The sequence below is a fragment of the Colius striatus genome, chromosome 2 (genome assembly GCF_028858725.1).
Source record: "Colius striatus isolate bColStr4 chromosome 2, bColStr4.1.hap1, whole genome shotgun sequence".
Taxonomy (NCBI): Eukaryota; Metazoa; Chordata; class Aves; order Coliiformes; family Coliidae; genus Colius; species Colius striatus.
In genome coordinates, this window is record NC_084760.1 from 39,523,895 (window position 1) to 39,547,659 (window position 23,765).

Consider the following 23,765-nt stretch of genomic DNA (forward strand, 5'->3'; position numbering starts at 1 on the left):
AAGAGCTTGTCTCTCATGTGAGCAGTACTGCAGGCGCCTGTATGGCACTCCCTGTCACGGCAGCTAAGACTGGATTTGGCTTTCCATTCAGCCAATGGATGACGTTTCCAAAAAGAAACTTTGACAAAATGGAGAGTCTCTGGGAGATAATTAGGTGGTTGTATAAATAATGAGTGAGGGCCAGATATTATCTGCTAGCTCTATAGTCACATCCGTGGAGAGAAGAGATGAGCTTTCTTCGGGAGCAAGAGAGTTCTCTCAGCTCAATTAAATGGATGTATAGTACTAGCCTGACACTGAGCATTTGTTCCCGTAGAAGCCAGCTAAAGGGAAATAGAGTTAATGTTGCATACAGCCTGTGTTTAGACCTCCTGCTTGGATTATGAAAAATGTCAAAGCTAAAAAAACCCCACTCGCGTGAATTTCGAAACCTGGCTCCTGAGCACTCTCTGCATCAGGGACACACCTTTCCCATTGGCCGATTAACTTCTTCTTGTTGTGTTGCAGATGCCAGGCTTCACTGTTCCTGTGCTTTATTTTAAAAGGCTTTTGCTGTGTGCAATTGAATATACTGTAATCTTCTTATCAAATACTAAAGCTCTTTAGTGATGCCATTTTGAAACCTACTTCGGTTTTTAAATTGTAAATTCTTCCCTGGCTGGAAGGTCTCTTTTCTCGCTTTATATAAGGGTTGAGAATGTGTGTGTGTATATTTGTGTGTGTATGTGTATCTGTGTATAAACGCTTGAAAATACACCGTCTCCTTTTCTGATAATGCACATTTGTGGGTTTCTTTCTAGAACACTGGAAAGGGAGGATATGAATTACAAAGCTGGTAGCTGCTGCCCTCCTAGATCGTTTTAGGGCACTTTTCCTGTGGTTTTCTGGGTTGCATTTAGAACCTCCAAAGGGACAGATAAATTCTCCCTGAAAAAGAGCAAGGTTTTTCTTTATTTTTTTTATTATTTAAGTGAAAGAAAAAGGCTGGTGTAGTTTTGAGTAAGGACCTGAAAATCTGAGCTGAGATATTCTGGTCTCCTGTTCATCAATAAGTTGTGATGTGACTTGAAACAAAATCACTTAACCTGTGGGTCTGTTTCCCTACCTATAAAATGGGTTGACAGTAAGAGGGATGCCATGAGCATTAAATATTTAATGTTTGTAAAGTGCTTTGAAGACAAAGAGTGCCACATAATGCTTATGATTGTATTAAAATACAAGGAACTAGATAACCTTGTGTAGGAAAATTTTGCTAGAAACTGTAACTTTGGGAATGAAGACCAAAGCGAGAGAAGAAAGGGCATTTTGCAAAATTGTGTGTTAAGAATTTTGAATGAAATGCACTAGAGAATCTGTCCCTAAAGAATTAGCAGAGACAGTCTTCAGGACTATTGAAAATAACCTTTGGAAAATCATAGGAATCAGTAAATAGACAAAGCTGGACTTTTCTGCTAATAAAGAAAAAAAGAAATGGAACTTCTAGAAAAATTACTGTGTTTAGCCTGACCACAGTCATCAAGCCTGTAATGGGGCCATTTTGTGAATGCTGGGAAATAAGACATCTAGTTATAAACAGGCATTATTTTGAAGTGTATGTCTAATCCGTCCTCAGTGGATGTTATTACTTACCTTATCAAGGAAATACAATGGATATGTAGTTTATTCAGGAAAGCAATTGGTAGTGCACTCCATTTGTGGGGATCATTCCAAGCAGCTCATACACTTACGTCAGCTTAGAAATTATTTACAAGTGGATAGGCAAAAAAATAATGATACAATGCATAGAGCAAAATTTTGTAAGGAACTGAGAATAAAGCACATGTCTTCAAAGAAAGTAATAAGACATAAACTCAGCCTTCATAATAGTGTTCGAGGTCATCCCCATGGTGTCTTTCAGAAATACACTACAATATTGTTGCTACAGAAATACTCAGTCCTTTCTGTCTCTCCTCCTTATGCCTTGGGAGATTCTGGGGGGAAAAAAAAAAGTTCTTTTTTTGCTGCAAGACTTTGCTCACTGTAGTCGGTTGGCTGTAGCTAGTGTCCAGACCCCCACCCAGACACTCTCTTAATCCCCCTTCTCAACAGGATAAGGAGAGAAAATGACATGGAAAAGCTAACAAGTCACTGAAGACAAGGGAGATTTTTTAACAAGTACCATGACACGGAAAATAGACTCGACTCAGGGAAAATTAGATTATTACCAATTAAAACAGAATTAGATGGTGAGAAACAAAGCAAAAGGTTAAAAGAACTTCTCTCAACCTCCTTCTCCCCATGCTCAACTTCACTTCGTCAGTCCCAGCTCTTCCACCCCTGCATCCGCAGTGGGAAGATGGGGAATTGCAGTCAGTCCATAACTGCTGCTCTTTCTTCTTTATGCTTCTTCCCTGCTCTGGCATAGCTCCTTCCCATGAGATACAGTCGTTCACAAACTGCTCCAGAGGCTGCAGTCCTTCAGAATAAGCCTCTTCCACCACAGCTCCTGCCAGGAGCCTGCACCATCATGGGCTCCTCTCCATGAGGAGGAGACTGTGAGGTCTTCCAAGGGATGCAGTGTGGACATCTACTTCCACTGTGATCATCTCCACAAGCTGCAGGGCAATCCCTGCTCTGGCACCTGGCATGCCTTCTCTTCCTCCTCCCTCTCTGACCTCAGTGTCAGCAAGGTTGCTTCTCTCACTTCTTTCCTCATTCCTCACTGCCTATGCAGAGTTTTTCCACTTTCCTAGAGATGTTTCCTAGGAACTGTTCAGGTCTTTATGGCCGAGCTTAGACATATATTACAACTTTTTTCTGTGTGACTTACCTAGTCTCTGTTTCTGTCAGACAGGCAGGTTGCTAGATGAGGCAGGAGGGCTGCGCTCTTCACAGAGTCAGAGCTGAGCAATCTTAACAGCCTTCTGTGCTTTCTGGCCTTAAAAATCTATAAATTTTTAAGACTTAACAGAAATGGTGCAGTGACTCACCCACACGGTAATCAAGGTGTCACAGCAAATCAAAAGTTTCCCCTGCTTCTTTGAGATGGGGATTCAGAGAAAATGTTGACAGTAATTAAAAGAATTACTCATACAAGGCTGTGAAACTCCAGTGTGCCTCATAAGATATGTGTCTTATCTCCAAACTGTTTATGGCTTTCTCTTGGATAGTACGTGCCCGCACCCAAAGCTGTGGAGCAGGACATGGCTTCCTGAAATAGGGCGGTGCTGCTGATGCCTTGCGCTGCATTGGGATAGATTTTGCATTCCATACCTTTCTCCGGTGTTTAGAGCTGTGACTTTATCCTCTCACATGCCATTGCCTGTTAGGATTATTTACTAGGAGTGAGGTACCTTTGCTTTATCTTCCAGTGCCTGCTTCTGTTGATGCCTAAGAATTGCTTAGATTATGGTAGTTCACAGTCTCAGCTTTTGACCACTGTTTTTCCTTTCTCAAAGAACCTGGATTTCTGGCCAAACTGGTTAGATAAGCTGCAACATCAATCCTTTTGTAGGATGTATGCTTCTCTTAAGGTTTACACATGAGGAGTAACTCTGCTCAAAGTGATGGCTCTGTAATACATTCATTTATATCTTCTTGCTGTGTTTTAGATCTCTGTGAAAACAAACTCCTTAGTAAGTTTTGTAGCAGTAATAATATAATTTGCTTCAATGTCTCGCTATTAGATGTCACAACATACTTTTGGTTTTCCTCCTTGTGTTTATGGGAAAATGGCAATGTGAGGAAAGATTAATCAATCAGGAAAATGATCTGTTATTTCCCTTCTCTTTTCATCTATCTGAAAAAACGTGATGGGCTGTGATACAAAGTGTCTCTAAGCAATGCATATAATGTATGCGATTACTGCATGCTCAGCAGGCAAATGCAAACATTGAAGAGTAGAAACACAAGGTTTATCTAAAAATAAACAAAAAGGAAACAGAAATCTGTACTTCAGATTCTACACACAAGCTGTTCAAACAGTCAGATCTTAATAGTAGATTTAAAAGTGTCGACAGGAATGGCTTTGTTTTTTTGCATGGTTAAAAGTTGTCAGCAAATTCAGTCTTTTGAGTGATAATAACGCTAAAAGGCTTACAGCAGACTGTCCTTGGTGTATTGCAGAAAAGAAGAAACCTTACAGGAACAACAAGTATCTGTTGACCTGGGGTCAGTGTGGGAATTTCAGGTCACTGTTGTAGGCTGAGAAAAGAGCAAAATCCATGAAATCATTGCATTGCTTAACCACGCAGCTAAAGGTCAGAAGGAAAGAGACCTCTTCAGATTATATTTAGTAACTATGAAGATTTTTCTTGTAATAGTCACTTTGCACCACATAGTGTTTTGCCCACCCTGCTCCTCCTCTCAAAAATTTCCTCTGATCTAATCTGAAAGCAATCACATGCTCATGAGCAATTTTTCCCCTTTTTCGTCAAACCAGACAAAATTATTCTAAAAGCAAAAAACCAAATTATTTTGCTCTAGGTATGTTTATTGACAGATGGGCCAGTCTGGATCTGTTCTGGAAGATGCAGGGATGGGACTGTTGCAAATAAGTAAGCAATGCTTCCAAGTATTAAACTATCCTTTGATGCACTTCTGTAAATAAAAGTGACTTCTGTTGCTCTTAAGCTTGGCTTTACACATATTTTTTGCTGGTGTTGACATCTACTGGATAAATTTGCTACTGGCAGGAGGAATACGCGCTGTTTCAAAGAGCAGGAGAGTGCTGTTCCCTATGCTCGGGAACCTCACGCTGCTCAGCTCTGTCTTGCAGAGTCATATGCCCTCGCTGCTTCCTTTTTTTACTGTTTTCTTTTTGTTGTGTTCTGTTTCCAAAATTGTCCTGTGAACTAAAATTGAATTTAAAGATAGTAAATTGCAAGCGCGTTTGGGCAACAGACTGATGAAACAGCTGCAGTCTTTCTTTCATAGACTTGAATTTTTCTGTTTTGCCCAAGGCAGTAAAGGGAAATTAGTTTATTAGTTTCACTTCGGTCACTGGTGAATATCATCCCCACACACAAAAATAACACTTTAATTCTGCCTGATTTGAAATAATTGACCGATCAGGAATGAGGCATGTGAAGGGAGCTACCAAGACTGAATTACACCCTAGGCCTGGAAGATCAATTGTTTGGGAGGAGAGCTGAGACACTGCAGCCTTATATTACACCTGCCTGTTTATTACACTTGGCCTGAGGGGAAGGCAATGCACCATTCTGATCTGTTGCCTCGGAGAAGTACAGATGGAAAATGAATGCAAAATAAGGGAGCAGTGTGTTATTTTTTTTTTCTTATGTTAATACACTTTATATTGAAATTGAGGACATTTTGAGTAAAAGGAGCTTCTAGTTTATAGAAGAGCATATGTATTTTTCCTTCTTTTTGTGCCAATATTCTTAGCTAAATGCAGTTTAATTTAATTTAATTTTTTTATCTTCTCAGTAATACTTGTAGTGATTGATTGGTAGTAATAGCACAAATACTTAGTAAAATTAGTCCCATTGGAAGATTATGCAGATGCTACAGATTCTCTTCTTATTCCTCTTTTCTGCACCTTTTCTTCCTGTTTTAGTGGTTTCATTTTAAGAAAAACTACCTGAGGCACAGCAAAGAAGAAAAAAAAGTTAGTCACAAAAAAACCCCAACCATTGGACTTATGCTTTGGCAAGTCCATGGAACAGAAGTGAGGCCAGATGTTTGCTATACAGGCATTTGGCATGTATGTTAGAATCTCGCTACAAGACTGCATATAGAGTTTTTGACAACTTTGGTTGAATGAAAATGAATGATTGCTATTCAGTATGAAATGCAAACATTTTGGCCAGTGCTTGCAAATCCAGGAGTTTTAAAGTGACATACTTAACTGTATTCTTGATGTTCTTAAATCCATATTTAGCAGTTGCTTACCAGACATGATTTGATTTTCTTTCTGTAATTTTTAAAGGTTCTACATCACCTAACGTGTCTTGAGAGGGATGTGGTGAGTGGCTCATACTCTTGAAAAAATGAGCTGATCCTTATTTGATCATGTTATTTCTAAAGCAGCTAATTAAAAACTTCAGACCTCTGGCCTAGAAAAGGTAGGTTTCTGATTTACTGCATTCAGCAAAGAGTTCACCCGAGAGTTGAGAAGATAAAACATGAGCTGCTGCTGGCAATTTTAAGTGAGAAGCAAGAAAAGGTGATGGAAGAAGCGATAACAGGAATAGCTTTTAAGAGATAGAGGAGCAGTTAACTTTGATACTGAGTGTGGTATTAATTCATTAGGATGGTGACACTGCCCCTCTAATTCTTGAAGCATCACCTTTCAAAATAAAAATAGCAAGTGGATATAAGTGATACTTATTCTATTGAACCAACTGAAAATAAAATCAATCCATTTTCTGAAACATGAGTAGGCCATAAGAGGTGATGAGCTGTGACTGAAGATGGACAGATAATATGGGCTCTGGCCAACTTCAGTGACATGCACCAGGAAGAGAACATATAGATTCAAAAGGCTTAATTGTCAGGCAGGTGAGCTCCAAGTCCAGTATTTGTAGCGAAAAAATGGGACCGCTGGTACTGATGAGCTGGTACGAATAGTACCGGTGACATGAAGCAAACAAGTATCTTATGGAAATACGCAGAGAAGCTCCCCTCTTCAGGCCCCTCACAAGTTCCAAAAGTGCGACAAGAATATATATGGATCCTTAAAGGAAGAGCAAGGTAGCTCTTGGATATATGAAGATATGTGAGTAGATACATGAGCTCTTGAGGATATGGGAGTAGAGGGTTAGCAAAAGTCCTGCACTTAGGGCACCTGAAATTTGAAAAACCTACAGTTGGAATAACTACAGTTATTCCCCTCAGTGTAGGGATCTTGCATAGTCTCTGGAAATTGAGATTCTAATTGCAGCACTGGGATAACCACTCTTTCCTACCTGAGTGTGATGCAAACTTTGAAGGTTCTTGCATGCATGTTGATATGGACTGTGCTAGTCTGACGTTCAATAGTTTTGAATGTTTCTTGGTTTAGATTTGGGTGATTTTTTTCTGAATTTGCATCTCATAAGCTCTTTTTATATACCAAATGCTTAATAACTGTTTCACTGTAAGTGTACGTGTGGTCTTGATTTGGGGGAGTGGTATATGTCTCCTTTTAACAAAATGCATGTCAGAAATCTCTGTGTGGTCAGAGGGACCTGGGACCCGGGAGGGAAAATTTACTGCTTCCCCTAGTGCTAGCTGAAGCTTTTAAATGTGAACAATGACAGGGGTGAGATGACCCAAAAATATTTTCTAAGAGGGAAATTCAAAGTACAGTTTCTTTATTATACAGTTCGGATGTCCGAGAGAGCTTATGCTGTAAAATACGCTGCATTTAACCCGTTCCTTGGCAGAAAGCTTTCTCCTCTAATAGTTTTGACTGTGATTAATCAGTCTTCCCCAAGGGCTGGGAAATTGAGAACGGCAGTAAATCAAAGGGAGCTTCTCTTGCCTTGTCCAAATGTAATTTGAAGACCCAGTCCCCTCCTCCTTCCCCCCATAAGAAGCCATCTCCAAAAGAGCCAAGATCCGGTTAATTAAATTTTGTGAGATTTAATTTGTGACATTTGGCAACACTTGACAGTAGCTTATTCTACATTTCTGCTTTATTAACTATGAAGTCTTAGGTGGGATTAGGTATATCAGGTGCTGGCAACCACATAATGCCTTTTGAGAAGATGGTCCATTTCCCCAAGAAATCTAGTCCTGTCCCTGTTGTCTTCTCTCTACCTCTCTCCAGTGAGCACCTTTGGACCCTGGCCACCAGATGATGTTCGGCCAGCCCCTGTGCTGGGAGTTGAGGTGCTGGCCACTGGCTCTGCCATGTGAGTCTTTCTTCACAAACTGTTTGTGAACTGGCCTTTAACATAGCAGCTTTTGGCATTTGATTTTCTTTTGTTTGCTTTTTCATGCTAATGAGATAATTTAATTAGGGAAGTCAATGTTTTGGGCAGTGTTTTACAAGCAGGAGTGTTATAGGAACATTATGGTTTTTTCTCTCCTCATTTGTAACAAAGCTGGGTCTAAGATTATGCCAGCTACCTGGGACTCTGTAGAGCCACCTGAGAAAGATTTTATGCCTGAAGTTCTGGTGGGTTTTTATCTAGGAAACCGCTGTGCAAAATTTCTTGTTGCTGCAGAAGGACCTTGGAAAGCCCAAGAATGTACCACAAGTGACAGAATTGATTTATAGGAATAGGATAGGAAGGTAGTAAGGGTTGAGTTCTCCTCTGAGCTTTTGTCAAGTGGTTTGTAATAAGCCAAGGGGGAGAACCAGACCAAATGGGAGATCTCTCCCATGGAAGTCTGAAAAGAGTGGAATGGAGTTAATTTTTCTCCAGATACATATCCCAAACCAGTGTATTTTAACATATTTTCTATCAATTTATAATTGACAGTAAATGCATCTGAGGATGTGGATGAAGGCCTTTAAAAATAGTCTGAGACACCTGGATGATGGGAGACTTCCCCAGGAGGAAAACCCTGAGACTGATGTAAATCCCATGACTTTGTGTGTATCCAAACGTGGCATGCAGCAGGGTTCAGGATGGGACTGGTTTTTGTTTCCTCTTCCAAGAATGTGAGCAGCAGGACCACAGATACCTCTGAATTTTTCTCACCTTGCCAGTACTCATCAGCGAATGCAAGGATGTGTTATCTGCTCCACTCAGATTGTAAAGGAGTTAGCATTTGAAAACAAATGACAAAGTATAGTAAATGATCACATTGAAGATAAATTTTAGTGAGGCTTAGTAATAAAACATACACAATACAGATATTTTAGTAGCCCCCTATTTATGAACACTATATTGCCCCAACTTGGAGAGAGAAACCAGAGTGGTAAGGTATAGTTTCACTTTCACTGGGGCTGTGTTTTTCTTAGTTGGATAGTCTAGTTTATCTTTTTACTTATCTAAATTGAAAATTTCCATGTCCGTCTTAGTCACTTGGCAATAATAAGTGTACATACTTTTTTACAGTATTTTGAGACAGAGAAATGAAAGTTTCATTTGTGCTTCTTGCATAGTGAACTCTATCCTGAGAAGACACTGTTGTGTTGTGGCTCTGATTTTTGTGTGTGTGTGTCCCAAAGCATTGCCTCCTCCAGCATAGATTTGGAAAATTAAATCCTATATAATCTCTTAAATCTACTGCTTCTTTATCACTTACAAGGTTAGGATTTGGGGTATTTTTCTTCTTTTTTTCCCCTCTTTTTTACGATCTGATTGTAGCAAAGCAGCTCAAGTCTCTCTACCTTGTCTTGGATTTTACAAAAGCTTTACAACTGTTTACAAGACTAAATCAGGGGTTTACAAAAGTAGACCTTGCTTGATAATGAAGTTGTTTCCTTGTCCCTCACATATTTCTGGGTCTTATCTTTCTACACAGCTGCTTGTAGTTCAGCTTTAGAGAATCTCTTGATTGGATTCCTACTGACTTCATCTAACAAAGAAGTCTTTCAATGAAGTCAGCCAAATGGAAAAAAAGAAGTTAAGCAAAAATTGTGAAAATGGATTAGTCAGATCCATGTAGGCTTATAAGAGTGATTCCATATGTGTCTAAGAAAGGCTTTGTGGGTTATAAATAATGTAGAGCTCAAATAAAACATTTTTGTTTGTCACACGTCTGAAGTGAAGAGTTGCTCCTGAAGGTGACAGGTGTGCTGGCACCCCATTTTATTTGTAAAGTTTTCTTAAAGACACGTTTACATGCATGTAATATGTGTGACATTACTATCAAGTTATACCCAGAATGTATGGTAATGTTGATATATTTCAATGGGATTTTGGTGCCGTATGCATAAATTATGTCTTCAGTCCTGTGCCTCAGGAAGAGGTTGTTGTGTCAGTATGCTGTGATAAAATTGCATCTAGTAACATTTTCCCTGCAGCATATATCTGAAATCATTGAAGCTTAGGTACTCAGACATCTTTTTCTTTATCAGTTACAGTTCTTCATGCTAGATCTGATTACAGAAAATCTCTCTCTTCTTCCTCATAATTTTTTTTGTGTGGATCTCATAAAATACTTACGCTTTACATGCACTTAACTGCTTTTGAAGCTCTCTAATAGGCTATTTTATCTGTGCTTCCGTTCATCCAGTCTGAAAACACGTAAGGCTATTTAGCTGCTTATTGTAATGTTTCAGATTCTTTCTCTCTTCTTTTCTTCTATTTCCCTAATGACCGTGTATCTACTTCCATTGCTCTGTCTCCCAACCTCTCTTGCCTATCATATTTCTCTAATGTTATTATTTAAAAGGTAAATTTAGAAACAAATGCTTACCCAGGAAAAATTTAAATTAAAAGGTTGACCTTTATTTTTGAAGTCACTTAATGAAGTTGACTAATAGTCTAAGAAATCTGATTCTCTGGCTTCAGACTGGCTGAAAGCCTGTTTTTCCTTATATTTATATCAGTGAGGACAGACGTTTTAAGGAGACCTCGACTAGATAAGCGTGGAGAGAAGGGAAAAAGCTGCTCTAAGGCTTGAGACGGGCTGTCATTTAGAGCAACGTGAATAGAAATCATTTTTTCTGCAGAACAGTGAGTGTTTGGGGCTTGGGGGAAAAAGGGCTGTGTTTTAAATGTATCGAGCATAAAATGAAATGTTAATCACTTAAGTTTAATAAATCTGCAGCAATGATCTGTTTGAACCTGGTAAGAGGCCTGTAGTTAGCACACTGCTATCTCATATGCCTCCGGTCTTTTTCTTGCCTCTATGTATCTGTGTGGAAGCTGTGGAGACAAGAAACAAATAAGCTTGCATAAGAGATGTGGTGAAAAATGAGTACCAGGAGGAAGGTAGTTTTAAACTAAGAAGGTAGGAGGATTTCTAAATGGCCAAAGTGCTTGGGGTAGATTTGGAGACTGGATGAAGTCACTCGTGTAGGTGCCCTACATTTTAGTCCTGAAGACACTCATGCTTTGCAGAAAAACTTTCTCAAATTTTATTGTTAAACAAGCTGTTTAGATTAGAGATATTTTAAACTCCTGGTCATAGAAAAAGCTATTTTCTCTGGCAGGAGTCCTGTTACACTTTCCCGTTCTATGCTCCCAAGTCCATCTTGCTGTGAAAGTAGATGATGGAGGAAAACATTGGATGTGTGTAATGCTCCTGTGCTTTGCGAAACCCTTCTCTGAAACCGAGAGCGCCGTCTGTGTTTTGGCATGATTTTTGCAACACACATGCAGCAGTAACAATCTTTGGGGACTGAGATAGGCATTTGGTTTGCTTTCCCATATCACTAAATCTCGTTTCAGATTTGTCATGAGACTTTTCCTCTGGTTGGTCAATCTCTCTTCATTAGCTTATAGCCTTTTCCACAGAATTCCCTTAATACTGATTTTATCTCCTTTTTGGTTTGGATTTATCAGTTCATCCAGTAACAAGTATGGGTTTCTCTTTAGTGAGGTGAGGGTTTCTCCCTTTAAAAGAGTTCTTTTTCCTTTTGACTGCATGATAAAATCCTTTGATTCTGTATGACAAATGGGGAACACACATTTCATTTCTAGTTGAGATGAAAGACACACAGCTACTCCAGTGATTATGTCTTGAGTGGAGAGTGGGATGTCTTGAGTAGAGAATGTGGGAAGGCCTGTCTCGTTTACTTTACCACCTTCACTAGATAGTATGTCAGCTGAATTAGCTGTGCAGAGTGATTTCCAGCAGTAACTGCATGCAGTATGCCTCCTCATGGACTTCTGTTTTGAGATACACAAATCATACGTTCTTTCTATTGCCAGCTATATCTACATTGTGGTTTTCTGTCTCTGATATAGCATAGATGTATCTGAGATAGCTTTAAGCTTATCTGCTCAAGAGCTGACTTCTGGATGTGGCAGCAAGGAACTTCTTGCTAGCTGAAAAATTGGTCCCAAAACTGAGGGCCGTAGATCTATAATTAGCCAAGGCTTAGCTGGGGCCGTGACTTCAGTGCAGACAGCACTGGGAGTTCCCCATGTCTGAAAAATAGAATAAAAAATTTCTTCCTCTTTGTCAGTGCTTTTTAGAGGGACCTAGAGAAAAATGCATGAGTATGAATGTTAAGGAAAGCTTCCATTAAAAAAGGAAAACATATGAATTCATTATGACTATTGATATTGGTATTTGTAAGTATTAGGTATTGATCTTTCTCCCTCTTCTTGTCCCCCCAACAGAAATTAGATTCTTTTATTATTATTCATTAAAAAAAATCAAAAGAATCCATGCCTGGAAAATTTTAGCCTAAAATTAGGTATTCTGGAACTGATAACAACTGGGTTAGGATGCAAATGCTCACACATCTTTGATTACCGTGACTGCTCTCCTCCTTGCTGTTTGTGTGTGGTTTCTGTGGGCCGCCATCGCTGCCATTTCTCAAGATGGTTTATGCTGCCCTGTGTCAAGTTCTGTGCAGAGGAATGCGATGATTATGCTTGGCTCAGGACACACTTGGTTGGAGAAGTTTTTCTTATGAGTACGAAATACATTTAAAGCATTATTGTGATGATCCTTGACAAAAATAGTCTAGACAAAGCATAAACTCTGGATCCAAAAATATGTTTAAAAATTAGCTTGCCTGTTCACAAACCATTTCTTACCTCACCCAGCAGATAGTTATGAGAACTTTTTATATTGTTTCTAATTTTAAACAATTAATAGCAAGCACTAGCAGTTGAATACTCATTTATCAGACGGTTATCCCCTCTGTTTTTTTGGCACATCTTGTTGCTGTCAAGTATCTTTGTACCCAGCCAAAAATAACATGTTGAAACAAGCAGTGTATATTTAATGCAGTGCATGGAAGAGACCCATGATGTTCAACCCTGGCTTTTAATTTTTATTGGAAATATCAGGAAATATGGTAGCTGGACAAAGAAGTGAATTTGCTCATTAAGAGTGTGGTGGATTTTAAGTAACTTCCTAATGTGTGGCTTAGTCACAGGCTTTTTTTTCTTGCTTGTTATTGACGTAATTGCCTGTCAGTCTCATCTGATAGTAGAATTGCTGGGGGCATGATGTCTTGGATTGCGTGGCAAAACCTGCTAGCTATTGACTTACTTGCATGTGTGCCTCTGCTCTCCGCTGAATTAAATGTCAGATGTACTCAAATGTGTGCGTGGGTGGGGGATATGTGATTTGGTTCTCTCCAGTTGCCTTGTCAAGAAGTACACTAATACAGCAAATGGAGATCCTCAAGCTCAGAAGGAGAAGGACGTTCACTTGACAGCCACCATCCAAACGGTCAAAAGAGATAGCTTCATACAGTGGTGGAGAGCATGTGGATTTAAAAAGAAGCTTTTCCAAAGGCGAGGAATAATAAAAGATATTTTGAAATTGTAGATTGCAGTTTACAGTCTCCCTTTTTGCCTGACTTTGAAAAAGATTTATAAAACAAAAGGAAGGGGGTTTATACTGGTAGAATTTGTAACCTTTAAAGACATTATCTTTAGGTACTACTTTTATTCTGAGACAGTTGCCATTAGTGGTAAAACTGGTGTTCTTCACCTCTACTAAAACCAAACTCTGCTTTCACTGCAATGCCTCTCACAGCACTCATGTCTCTGTTTTTTTGCTGCGTTCAGTGTACAGCTGTCATCTCCACATAGTCCCCTGGAAAATATGAAATTAGTTTTATGAATTACAGTGTCAGCCACAAAAATGCAAGAAAGAAGAATGAATAAATACCAGTTAATCATCAGCCTTCAAGTGAGCAAGTCAAATCTTGCATCAGATCCTACCAGAGAAAAAATAGCTGTCTCTGTTGGATTAAGTGGAATGTTAATTTTGTGGTCAACATCTACAACAGTGCTGTGGGGTCCCCACTATACACTCTCACTGTAGGTTCTCACTCCTGCACAGGGGCAAAACAGCCATCACAAATGGAAGATTTAGTTCAGCCTTTTGTTGAAGATGGTTATGTGAGGGAATTTTTGGATTTTTTTAAATCCACATAGGTAATAGTAATTTTTTAACTGAGGAAGAGTTTTCTTCACCTCAAGCTTGCAGTTCTCTGGTGGACCAGGTTTACTCATAATAGTCATAGATAGAATCAGAGAATGGTTTGGGTTGGAAGGGACCTTAAAGATCATCTCATTCCAACCCCTTGCTGTGGGCAGGGACACTTTCTGCTAAACCAGGTTGCTCAAAGCCCAACTGAATCTGGCCCTAAACACTTCCAGGGGTGGAGCATCCACCACTTCTCTGGGCAACCTGTTTTCACCACCCTCACAGTAAAGAGCTTCTTCCTTGTATTTAATCTAAATCTACCCTCTTTCATTTTGATGCCATTACTCCTTGTCACCACATGCCCTTTGTAAAAAGTCCCTCCTTGGCTTTCTTGTGGGCCCCTTTAGGTACTGGAAGGCTGCTATAAGGTCTCTGTAGAGACTTCTCTTCTCCAGGCTGTTCAGCCCCAGCTCTCTCAGCCTGTCATTGTAGCAGAGATGCTCCAGCTCTCTAATCATCTTTGTGGCTTCCTCTGGACTCACTCCAACAGATCCATGTCCTTCTTATATTGGGGACCTCAGAGCTGAATGTGGCACTTGCAGGTGGGGTCTCATGAGAGCAGAGCGTAAAGGTAGAATCCCTTCCCTTGACCTGTTGCCCACTGCTTCTGATGCAACCCAAGATATGTTTGGCTTTCTGGGCTGCAAGTGCACATTGCTGGCTCATATTCAGATTTTTATCTGCCAATACTCAAAAATCCTTCTCCTCAAGGCTGCTCTTAATCACCTCATCACCCAGCCTGTATTTGTGCTGGGAAGTCCCTCAAACCGCGTGCAAAACCTTGCACTTGGCCTTGTTGGACTTCATGCATAAGGATGTACCCTCAGCAAGTTGGCTGATGACACCAAACTGGGAGGACTGACTGATTCCCCAGAAGGCTGTGTTGCCATTCAACGGGATCTCAGCCAGCTTGAGAGTTGGGCAGAGAGGAACCTCCTGAGGTTCAACAAGGACAAGTGCAGAGTCCTGTACCTGGTAAGGAACAACCCCATGCACCACTATAGGCTGGGGGTCCAACGGCTGAAGAGCAGCTCTGCAGAGAGAGACCTGGGAGTCCTGATTGATAGTAAACTAAACATGAGCCAGCAATGTGACCTCGTGGCCAAGAAGGCCAATGGCATCGTGGGATGCATCAAGAAAGGTATGACCAGCAGGTCAAGGGAGGTTCTGCTCCATGTCTGCTCTGCCCTGGTGAGGCCTCATCTGGAGTCCTGTGTCCAGTCCTGGGCTCCCCAGCTTAAGAGGGACAGAGAACTTCTGGAGAGAGTCGCGAGCAGGGCCAGCAAGATGATCAGGCGACTGGAACATCTTTCATACAAGGAAAGGCTGCAGGAACTGGGGCTGTTTAGTCTGGAGGAGATTGAGGGAGAATCTTATTAACATTTACAAATATCTAAAGGGTGAGTGTCAGGAGGTTGGGACATCCCTTTTTTCTATTGTAGCTAGCAACAGGACAAGGGGTAATGGGATGAAGCTGGAACACAAAAAGTTCCACTTAAATATAAGAAAAAGCTATTTCACTGTTCAGGTGAGGGAGCCCTGGCACAGACTGCCCAGAGGGGTTGTGGAGTCTCCTTCCTTGGAGGTCTTCAAGACCTGCCTGGACATGTTCCTATGCGACCTGATCTAGGTGAACCTACTTCTGCAGAGAGATTGAACTAGTTGATCTCTCAAGGTCCATTCCAACCCTACCATTCTATGATTCTATGCAGTTCACATAGGTCCACCTCTCAGGCCTGTCTAGGTCAGTGTGGATGCCATCCTTTCCCTCCAGCACATCGACCGCATTGCTCAGCTTGGAGTCATTCCACACTTGCTGAGGGTGTGCTCAGTTCCACTGTTGTTGTCGACAACAGAGATGTTAAACAACACTGGTCCCAATAACAATGGTTTTGTTTGCCTTTTAAAAAAAATCCTGCCAGATGAATAACTAGCAGTGTTGATAGGTGAACTGTTTTATACCACTTCTAAGTTAAATCTCTCTTATCTGGTGGTTTCTTATTGTTAAGTTTCTGGATGAGTTTGGTTCCAGCTCCCCCCTCAGCCATTGTAAGCAGATATTTTTACTGTCCATTTTTGTATCTGAGAGTTTGTGAAACAAAATTACTTCAACTGACCTGATGTCATTCTTGCAAGGAACTTACTGGATTGTGTGATGCAAATAAAATAAATCAGATGTTGCAGTGACCTAGATACTCATTATTTATTTATGGGAATAAATACATTTATTTATACCCTTTTTCAATTCCAAATGCTGTAAACTTTCACTTACTCCGAACTCTGCTGGGAAAATAGTGTTATTACCACCATTCTACAGGTTAGGAGACCTTGGCAGGAAGACTTAAGTAACTGCTGTAGGCTATGTAACATAATTATCAGAATTGAGATTAGATATTTGGAGTCTCAACTCCCAGTGTTGTGTTCAGATGTCTTGCTCCTGGAAGATAAAAATCTATGGATAATAAAGACGGAGGAGGTAAGTAGTGATAAGGATGGGATGGTCACAGAAAACAACTTGGTCATTTGATCATCTGAAGTATACTAAGTGTTCTAAGCCTATCCAGATTCACAGAGGAGACAGGACATGTTGGTCTGCCCTGGAGAGCAGCCACACTGCAGAGAGCTCAGGCATCACAGGGTGAACCGTTCCTGAAGGAGCTTCCGATGAGAAGGTCTAGCAAAAAGGCAGGAAAGGGGCTGTGTGAAACAATATTGGCTTTGAAAATAGAGAAGTACTGGGTAGATTTAGCAGGTAGGTTTTTTTCTCCCTCTGATCTTTAGGATTAATGTTTGGTCACGCGTCAGGTGCTGAAAAGAGCTACACAAATTATCTGAAGGCTACTGAGAAAACTGAGAGATGGAGCTGCTGGAAACACGTTTCTGCTATCAGAAGATCTGAACGTTGATTTTCTTCTGATTTGGCTTTTGGCGATTTGTGTGCTGCTGCTTGTTATTCTGCTGGAGACCGTGGGCAGATGGTATTTCCTCAGGTCTGAAGGATTAGCTTCTCCACTGCATGCTTGCAGTTGTCCAAACTCACGTTTGTGTTCTAGATTAACGTTTACTACAACACCACTCTTTCCCTGCTGACATTGACCTGAGAAACGGGAAGAAACAATGCTTCCTAAAAGCATGACAGGGACTTGCCCTGGTGATTACAGAGTACAACTGCTGTACTGGGACCTTGTTCCTTAACACCTCTTCTGTTTTTAAACTTTTAGGCCAGCTCTCGAGTTCCCTTTGAGAAGAAGCTGCCCTCCATCGAGATGTCACGGCACCACAGCCGGTTTGAAAGAGATTATCGGGCCGGGTGGGATCGCCGGGACTGGAGCTCCAACGGCAACCACGTCAGCAGCACCAACTGCGGCAGCGCCGCCAGCACCAACAGCACCAACCGGCCCGGCCTGCTGCCGCTGCCCCTTGGGCCCTCCCGCCTGCCTGCCCCAGCCACCGCTGCCTGCACCACGGGCAACACTGACGTCATCACCAGCCTGGTGGCTAACTCCTCCCCAGCTTCAGCTACCAAAGTAAGAATTTAATTAGATTGTTTTGTTTTGTTTTGTTCGGGGGTTGACGTGTTGAAGGGGTTGTTAGAGATGGAGCTTCGTCTGTCACCTTTGCAAAATTGTTGCTCATGGTATAGCCAAAAGGAGGGAAAAAAATTCTTTTTTATTCGTTTGTGTGTTGTGCATACACTAGAATAGGTCTTTCTTGCTCCAAGAATGAGGGTTCCCGTACTCCTGAGAGGCACATGCAGATCAAATGTGTCTTTCCTTTCAGCACTGCCTACATCTGGGCTTTCTGTTGCTTTCCCTGGAATTTGTGGTTCCCACTTTTGCTTTTGGGAATGCTCTTCTTGTCTGTTGACCGAAGCAGAGCAACAAGTGGATGTGGTTTTCATCCAGAGGGAGTGGAAAGTGACTAATGGGCATAATTTTGGCTGAATGGTGTTTTTTCATTTCTTTAGTTGGTACTTTCCTATAAGATTCTCAAAGCTTCATTCTTAGTGCAGATGAGAGTATAACAGTGGGACTGCTGTAACCAGGCTCTCTCATTTGTGCAGAAATGCACACTGAGGAGTAAGAAAATGTTAAGCAGCAGAGCATTGAAATCACTAATAAACCATTGGGCTTTTTTGTTCTTGTGTGTAATTGGAGAGAAGAGACTAACTTTTCCTCTAAAAAAAAAAAAAAATCCTGTTTAGCTCTTTTAAATCCACAAAGTACAAGTTGTTATTCCAGTGGAAAGTTGGGGTTTCTTTCTGCATGCAAATTCAGGTAGAACAACTGGAGAATAGAAAACGCTGTCAAATTGTAAAGGTGACCATAGCATTAGCAAAGTGAGCCAAAAGCACTGCTGGTTTTCTTTTTATGATTTTTAACATTTTCTTTCAACTTGGTTTCATTTTAATAACTGCAAGTGCCAAGTACAGCAGACACAGACAGAGGGAAAGGAGACAATGAAGTTATTTAAAGTAGGCCAAAAGCAAGCTGAAATTGTACTGCAGCACCATTATTATAATTGATTTTTTTTTCACTCTAGAAAAACAGTCAGTGCTGCAGAAGGAAACATTAGGCTGAAGTTTACAGTGTGATTGGGTTTAGAATTTTTCCATAGCATCTTCAAATTATTTTCATTTGAAAGAAGCCAATCGGATTCTGATCAAAACATTTAGAGTTCTCCAGATGCTATCCTCATATAGATGCATTTCAATCATGCTTTGTCTGGAGAAGATTGAGGCAATTTTGGAGCCAAAGCAGTCATTTCATTTATCATGACCTTTGTTCCTGGGTCTGCTTAGAGTCCAACGATTGTCTGGAGCTGATCAGACTTTCTCCCAGATGTTCAAAGCCATTTTGAAGCGTAGCAGTGCCAGTAAACCATGTGTTTATTGAGGGAGAGGAGGCAGGAACAGCAAGTTAAATGCCTTTTGATCATATGCTCAATGTGAACTGTCTTTTAAATTACCTTATTAGACAATTTTCTGATGACTTTCATTAGTAAGAATATTTCGTCCTGAATAGATCAAAAGCAATAAATAAACAAGAATGGAGGTAATGTGGGACACTTTTTATTCTGAGAACTGTTAATCAACTGTGTAATCTCCCATAAAATAAATGTGTAAAACTGCATACAATCTTTGTCCCAGCCTCTTCTGCTGAGAATAAGCTGAACTGCTCTAAAAATTCAAAACTGCATGTACTAAAGAGGAAAAATCCTTGAAAAATAAGTGAGGTAGGTAGGATGAACAGAAATGGAAGGGTATATAGTGCCTAGCAGACGTCCAACAAATGATGTGAAACAGTGTCAGAAAAAGAAACATCGGTGCTCATACATACTCATGTTCACCCTGCCTGACTCTGTCTCTCTCCTTCACACGCAGCAGTTTTACACTTGCAGTTAAGCAATGTAACCAGCCAGTGCCTTTCCCTTGTAGAATCCATCTAATGGTTAGGCATAAAAAAATTAAATCCATATAATGAGGAAATCACAAGTCAGAAGAGTAATGCAGTTGCTTGGTTTATTTTTTAAAAAACAGGAATATGCCGAGTCGCCTTGAGCTGTGGAGAGTTCATTCTACCCTCTGCAGCCTTTTTGTGAGCATGTTCATGGGGCGTCAGCTCATGGAGGGGCAGATGTCATCTTAAGCTGAATTTCTTAGTTCTCTTTTGGATTGGGAAGTAACATTATGGCAGATGTCACTGAATTCAGTGGCAAGGGCGTGCTGCACACAAGAGGGTACATGGTGAATAAAGAGAGTACCATGGTGTTATGGACTGAGAACCCGATTCTCTTTGTCTCATCGCCCAAGGACATAGCTGCAGCCAGCAATGTTCTTTCAGGCTGAGGACAGAAAGCAATCTCTGTGTCATCCTCCAGCGTATCTTCCCAAGCTGGCTTGAAGGTCTCAAAGTGTAAAGGCCAATCATCCGTCTCCATTTGTTTTGTGTTCTTACCAATTAATCATCCTCCTAGTTAGAAGTTTGTTTAGGGCTTTTTTTCTCTTCAAACAACTGTGTACCTTTTGTATCCTCTCTATTCTTTGTTTGCCTTTGAAAATACAGGTACCAAAACCATATGCATCTTTTCAGTAACAGGCTCACCATTCCCTTGCATGGTCACAAAATTGCTTTCTACCTCTATTCCGATGTCTGTACAACTAATAATTGCTCCACACTTTTCCACCAAAGCGCTAAGTCAGTAGTTAATAAAAATACATATACGTGCCATCATCCTCTCTTATGTGTTATCAAAGTCATAATCTTGTCAAAGACTGAAATGAAGTCTCTTTGACAAGAGCTGTCTTCTAAATACCTGTACTGGCAGACATTGGCCATATTCCTGTTCTTCAGGTCCCAATTCACTGAATCTAAAAGTTAAAAATTCAAAATGGAGACAAAACCTTATTTTTTTTTCTCTGACATGTAACTGGACCATGAAACTTGCTGTGTTGGTGATGGAATTGGTCAGGGAATTCATAGATCAATGGTTTTAAGGACCACTAGGCTGTCTAATCTGGCTAAAGCATTTGGTCTTTAAATTATTATGTAAATGTGTGTAAGACTAAAGACTTCACCCCGAGTTACGTGACATGAACAGAAAAAGCATTGGAAGGGAGAGAAAAAAATTATTAAATTAACTGTTATAAAGAGGTGAAACCATCTTCAAGGGGAGCTTAAGAAATATAACACCAGCTATGAGGGGTTTAGTTTGGTCTGTTTTTATGATTCTGAAAGAGCTTTTTACATCTTTCTGTGGAGGACTTTAGAAGGATTTTATTACTAATTATTAATGTGTAGGAGAACTTTAGAACTAATTATACTTTGTAGACCTTTGAAATTTATTCTCAAAGCATACCTGTAACCGCAGATGCTTTGGTACAAATCACACTTAGTGGATCTGCCACATTTAAGTGGTTACGGATGTTTGATCTGAGTTATTTTAAACAAAAAAAGCTGTATTTTCCTGAGCTTTATTGTTTGGTGAACAAAATGATGATGGTACTTAGCACTGCTGTAACCCATTTCAGCAGAGGCTGCCAGAAGACATCAGAAAAAATTGTTTCAACCTCAACAACCTGTAAGAAATAGTTTAATGTTGTACTCCCAGTATATCAACAGGGAAACTGAGACACCTGAAAGTAGTGATTGTTTTTTCGTCATACTTTTGTGCCATTGCAAGCCAAATTCCATCTCTTTTACTTAGTTTGGGTTTTTTTAACCCTGGTGTTGTATCCAAAGCATTTGGCCAGAGGCCAGCACCCAGAGCCAGCACAGTTTGAAGGGATGAGTCCTTCGCTGGATATACTTCCTCAGCCTCTTGAATGCCTGAAGTAGTAGACGAGGAGAGTGCAATTCCTACCACTAAACTGCTACATTTTGGATCAATTTGTCACACTCTGAGCCCAGTCACATGTGATGATTGAGCTCAGGTTTGGGTTTGTCTGCGTGCGGTGCGGTTTTGGTTTTTGTCCTGCAGTGAGGTTATTTGTTGGTAGAAGGAAGCTATCAAAGAAATCCATATAAGACTGCAGCACTGTTTAAGATATTGGCAACAAAACAGCCTAAAATTCATTTAAGGATGCTGCACACCATTCCAGCTACGTTTTCTGTTCATCTTAGCAGCACCTTCATTCTTTGTTGCTTTTCTGAATTACTTTGCAAGTCAGTTGTACAATTTTCTCCATCAAAGCTCCTGTATCACAGCTTCAATTTAAAAGTGTTGTCATGGGCTGTAATTTGAAATTTTATTACCAAGAGATTTTTTGGTTATAGAACATCTACTTTTATGATCTCTATATTATTTTTAAATGCCTGAAAAGATTGATATATCAACAGAATCTGTGCAACACCAAGTGAGATCTGATTTTTTTTTTCAACCTTAATTTTAAAAACCCCTTGCTTGGAACATAAATTGATTCTTAAGCCTCCACACACTTAATGATTTGTTATTCTCAAGGTTAAACCTATGACTAATTTTCTAAAACTGTCACTCTTCAGTTTTGATAAGATTTTCTCTAGTTGAGCTCAGGGATAACGGTATTGTTTTAAGTCTTTAAATGGCAAAACTGAAATGTACTTAGAGTACTCCCATAACATATAAGACTTTTGTGTGGTTGCTACTGTAGTTTTTGTCCCACTGTCATTAGCCACAGTTATGATGTGGCAGAGAAGACAGAGATGGTAAAGCATTTGTTAACCTCTCTGGAAAGACAGGCAAGGATTGCAAGGGAAAAACTCACCCCCGCAGTCTCTGTGCCTCAGTACAACTAAATAGTGCCGAAAAAAATGAAGGAAGAAGATTCTTATGTTAAGGGAAAAACAAGCTAGCATGGCTGAGGATTGCATTGTAAAAAAGTAGAACAGCACAGAAGTAAAATGTTATATGCTTCTTTCCTTTATGGTCCAAAAAATTTAGTTCCCTCAACAGCAGTCTGTCATATGCAGATGATCTGCTGTACATTGCAGAATTTGTGTTGTCTGTTCTCTTTCTCTTGCTTCAGAGGTGATGATTTGCTAAGCTGGTGAAGGTCTTCCACAAATATTTAAAATATTGATTAAGCAGAGGAAAAATAAACATGAATTGTTTTTCAAGCTACGCCTTATGTTGTACATGACTAATTACATACAACAATTTGCTCTGCAACGGTAGCTGAAATTTATGTACTCTTTTTATTATAAAACATAAGAGGCTTGCATAAAGAGAGAGATTATAAATATTGGAATACAACAGTTGCTAGAAAACAGTCAAAACATGCAGTGATGAAGTATATAGGATTTGCTCTTCCAGCCTCTCTATGCAAAGCTACTCTTCCACTCCCCTGAGGATCTGTATTGATAGTTGCATATTTTGTTACTATTTGAGATAGTAGCTTGTCAATTCTTTGATCTGGACACTATGTAGCAGTCAGCCCAAGTGCAATAATGGCAAAAGCTGGGTTAAAGATCCTTCTGATTCTCTTGGCAAATTACTGTGATGGTAAATGAGACTTCGGTTGCCGGATGTCAAATAATGCAACTGATGTTTTCCCAGGGGCATATTTTTACCTGTGGTTAAATTTTTTAAATAGTGTCCAGTTTCATGAGTAAATGAGATGCAAGCCCATTCCCACCTATTCAGAGACTTCTGGTGCATATGAAGCTCTAATTATGGCAGACTATTATACGAATGTATAGGAAATCAGAGCAATTCCCAGAGGATATAACGCTTGATGGTTTGTAAGAGAAGACAAAGACAGGTTTTTCCCTGGCACCCAAATCACATTCTCCTGGTTCTCTAGACTTGAAAGTTCAATAAGCTTCACACAGTTTATCTTTCGGGGTGACAAAGCATTTAACTGGAGTGCAGCTTCCAGATTCTGCCTTCTGTGAGGAGTCTGAAAGCAAGCAGAGACAGCCTATATATATGATGGTGGCGACGTGCCATCGCAGCAGCTCATCTAGGGCCAAGACAGCACAGAGCACCAAAGAACAAAAAAAGAGGTCATTATACTACCCTCCTGGTATCCTCAAATAATTACTTTTAAGAAATGGACAGAGCTTGTACTAGGAATGAGAGGAGGAACATAGAAATTTGATCATTGACTCCCAGGAGACTTTTTTTGCTTTTTGCTAATTATAAATGCACCAAAAATCTCTGTAAATTGAACTTAGCAATGTCATCTGCTGGAGTAATCGTATTAAGCTGCTATGAAAGGGTTATAACCCCTAGAAGGTTATTGTGCCACCAAGGAACAAGTGAGATTAGTATTGAGTTCTAAA

The 23,765-nt window shown here is 40.2% G+C and overlaps 1 protein-coding gene across 1 annotated transcript in view; it reads left to right on the top strand.

The window, feature by feature from the left end:
- The window catches only part of KLHL29 (kelch like family member 29), a 411,312-nt gene that overhangs the window by 140,776 nt on the left and 246,771 nt on the right, over positions 1 to 23,765 (top strand). Inside the window, exon 3 of the mRNA XM_061990887.1 lies at positions 17,226 to 17,531. Within this exon, the coding sequence (XP_061846871.1) occupies positions 17,271 to 17,531 (261 nt within the window). The 5' untranslated portion in view covers positions 17,226 to 17,270. The remainder of the gene's footprint in view (positions 1 to 17,225; positions 17,532 to 23,765) is intronic.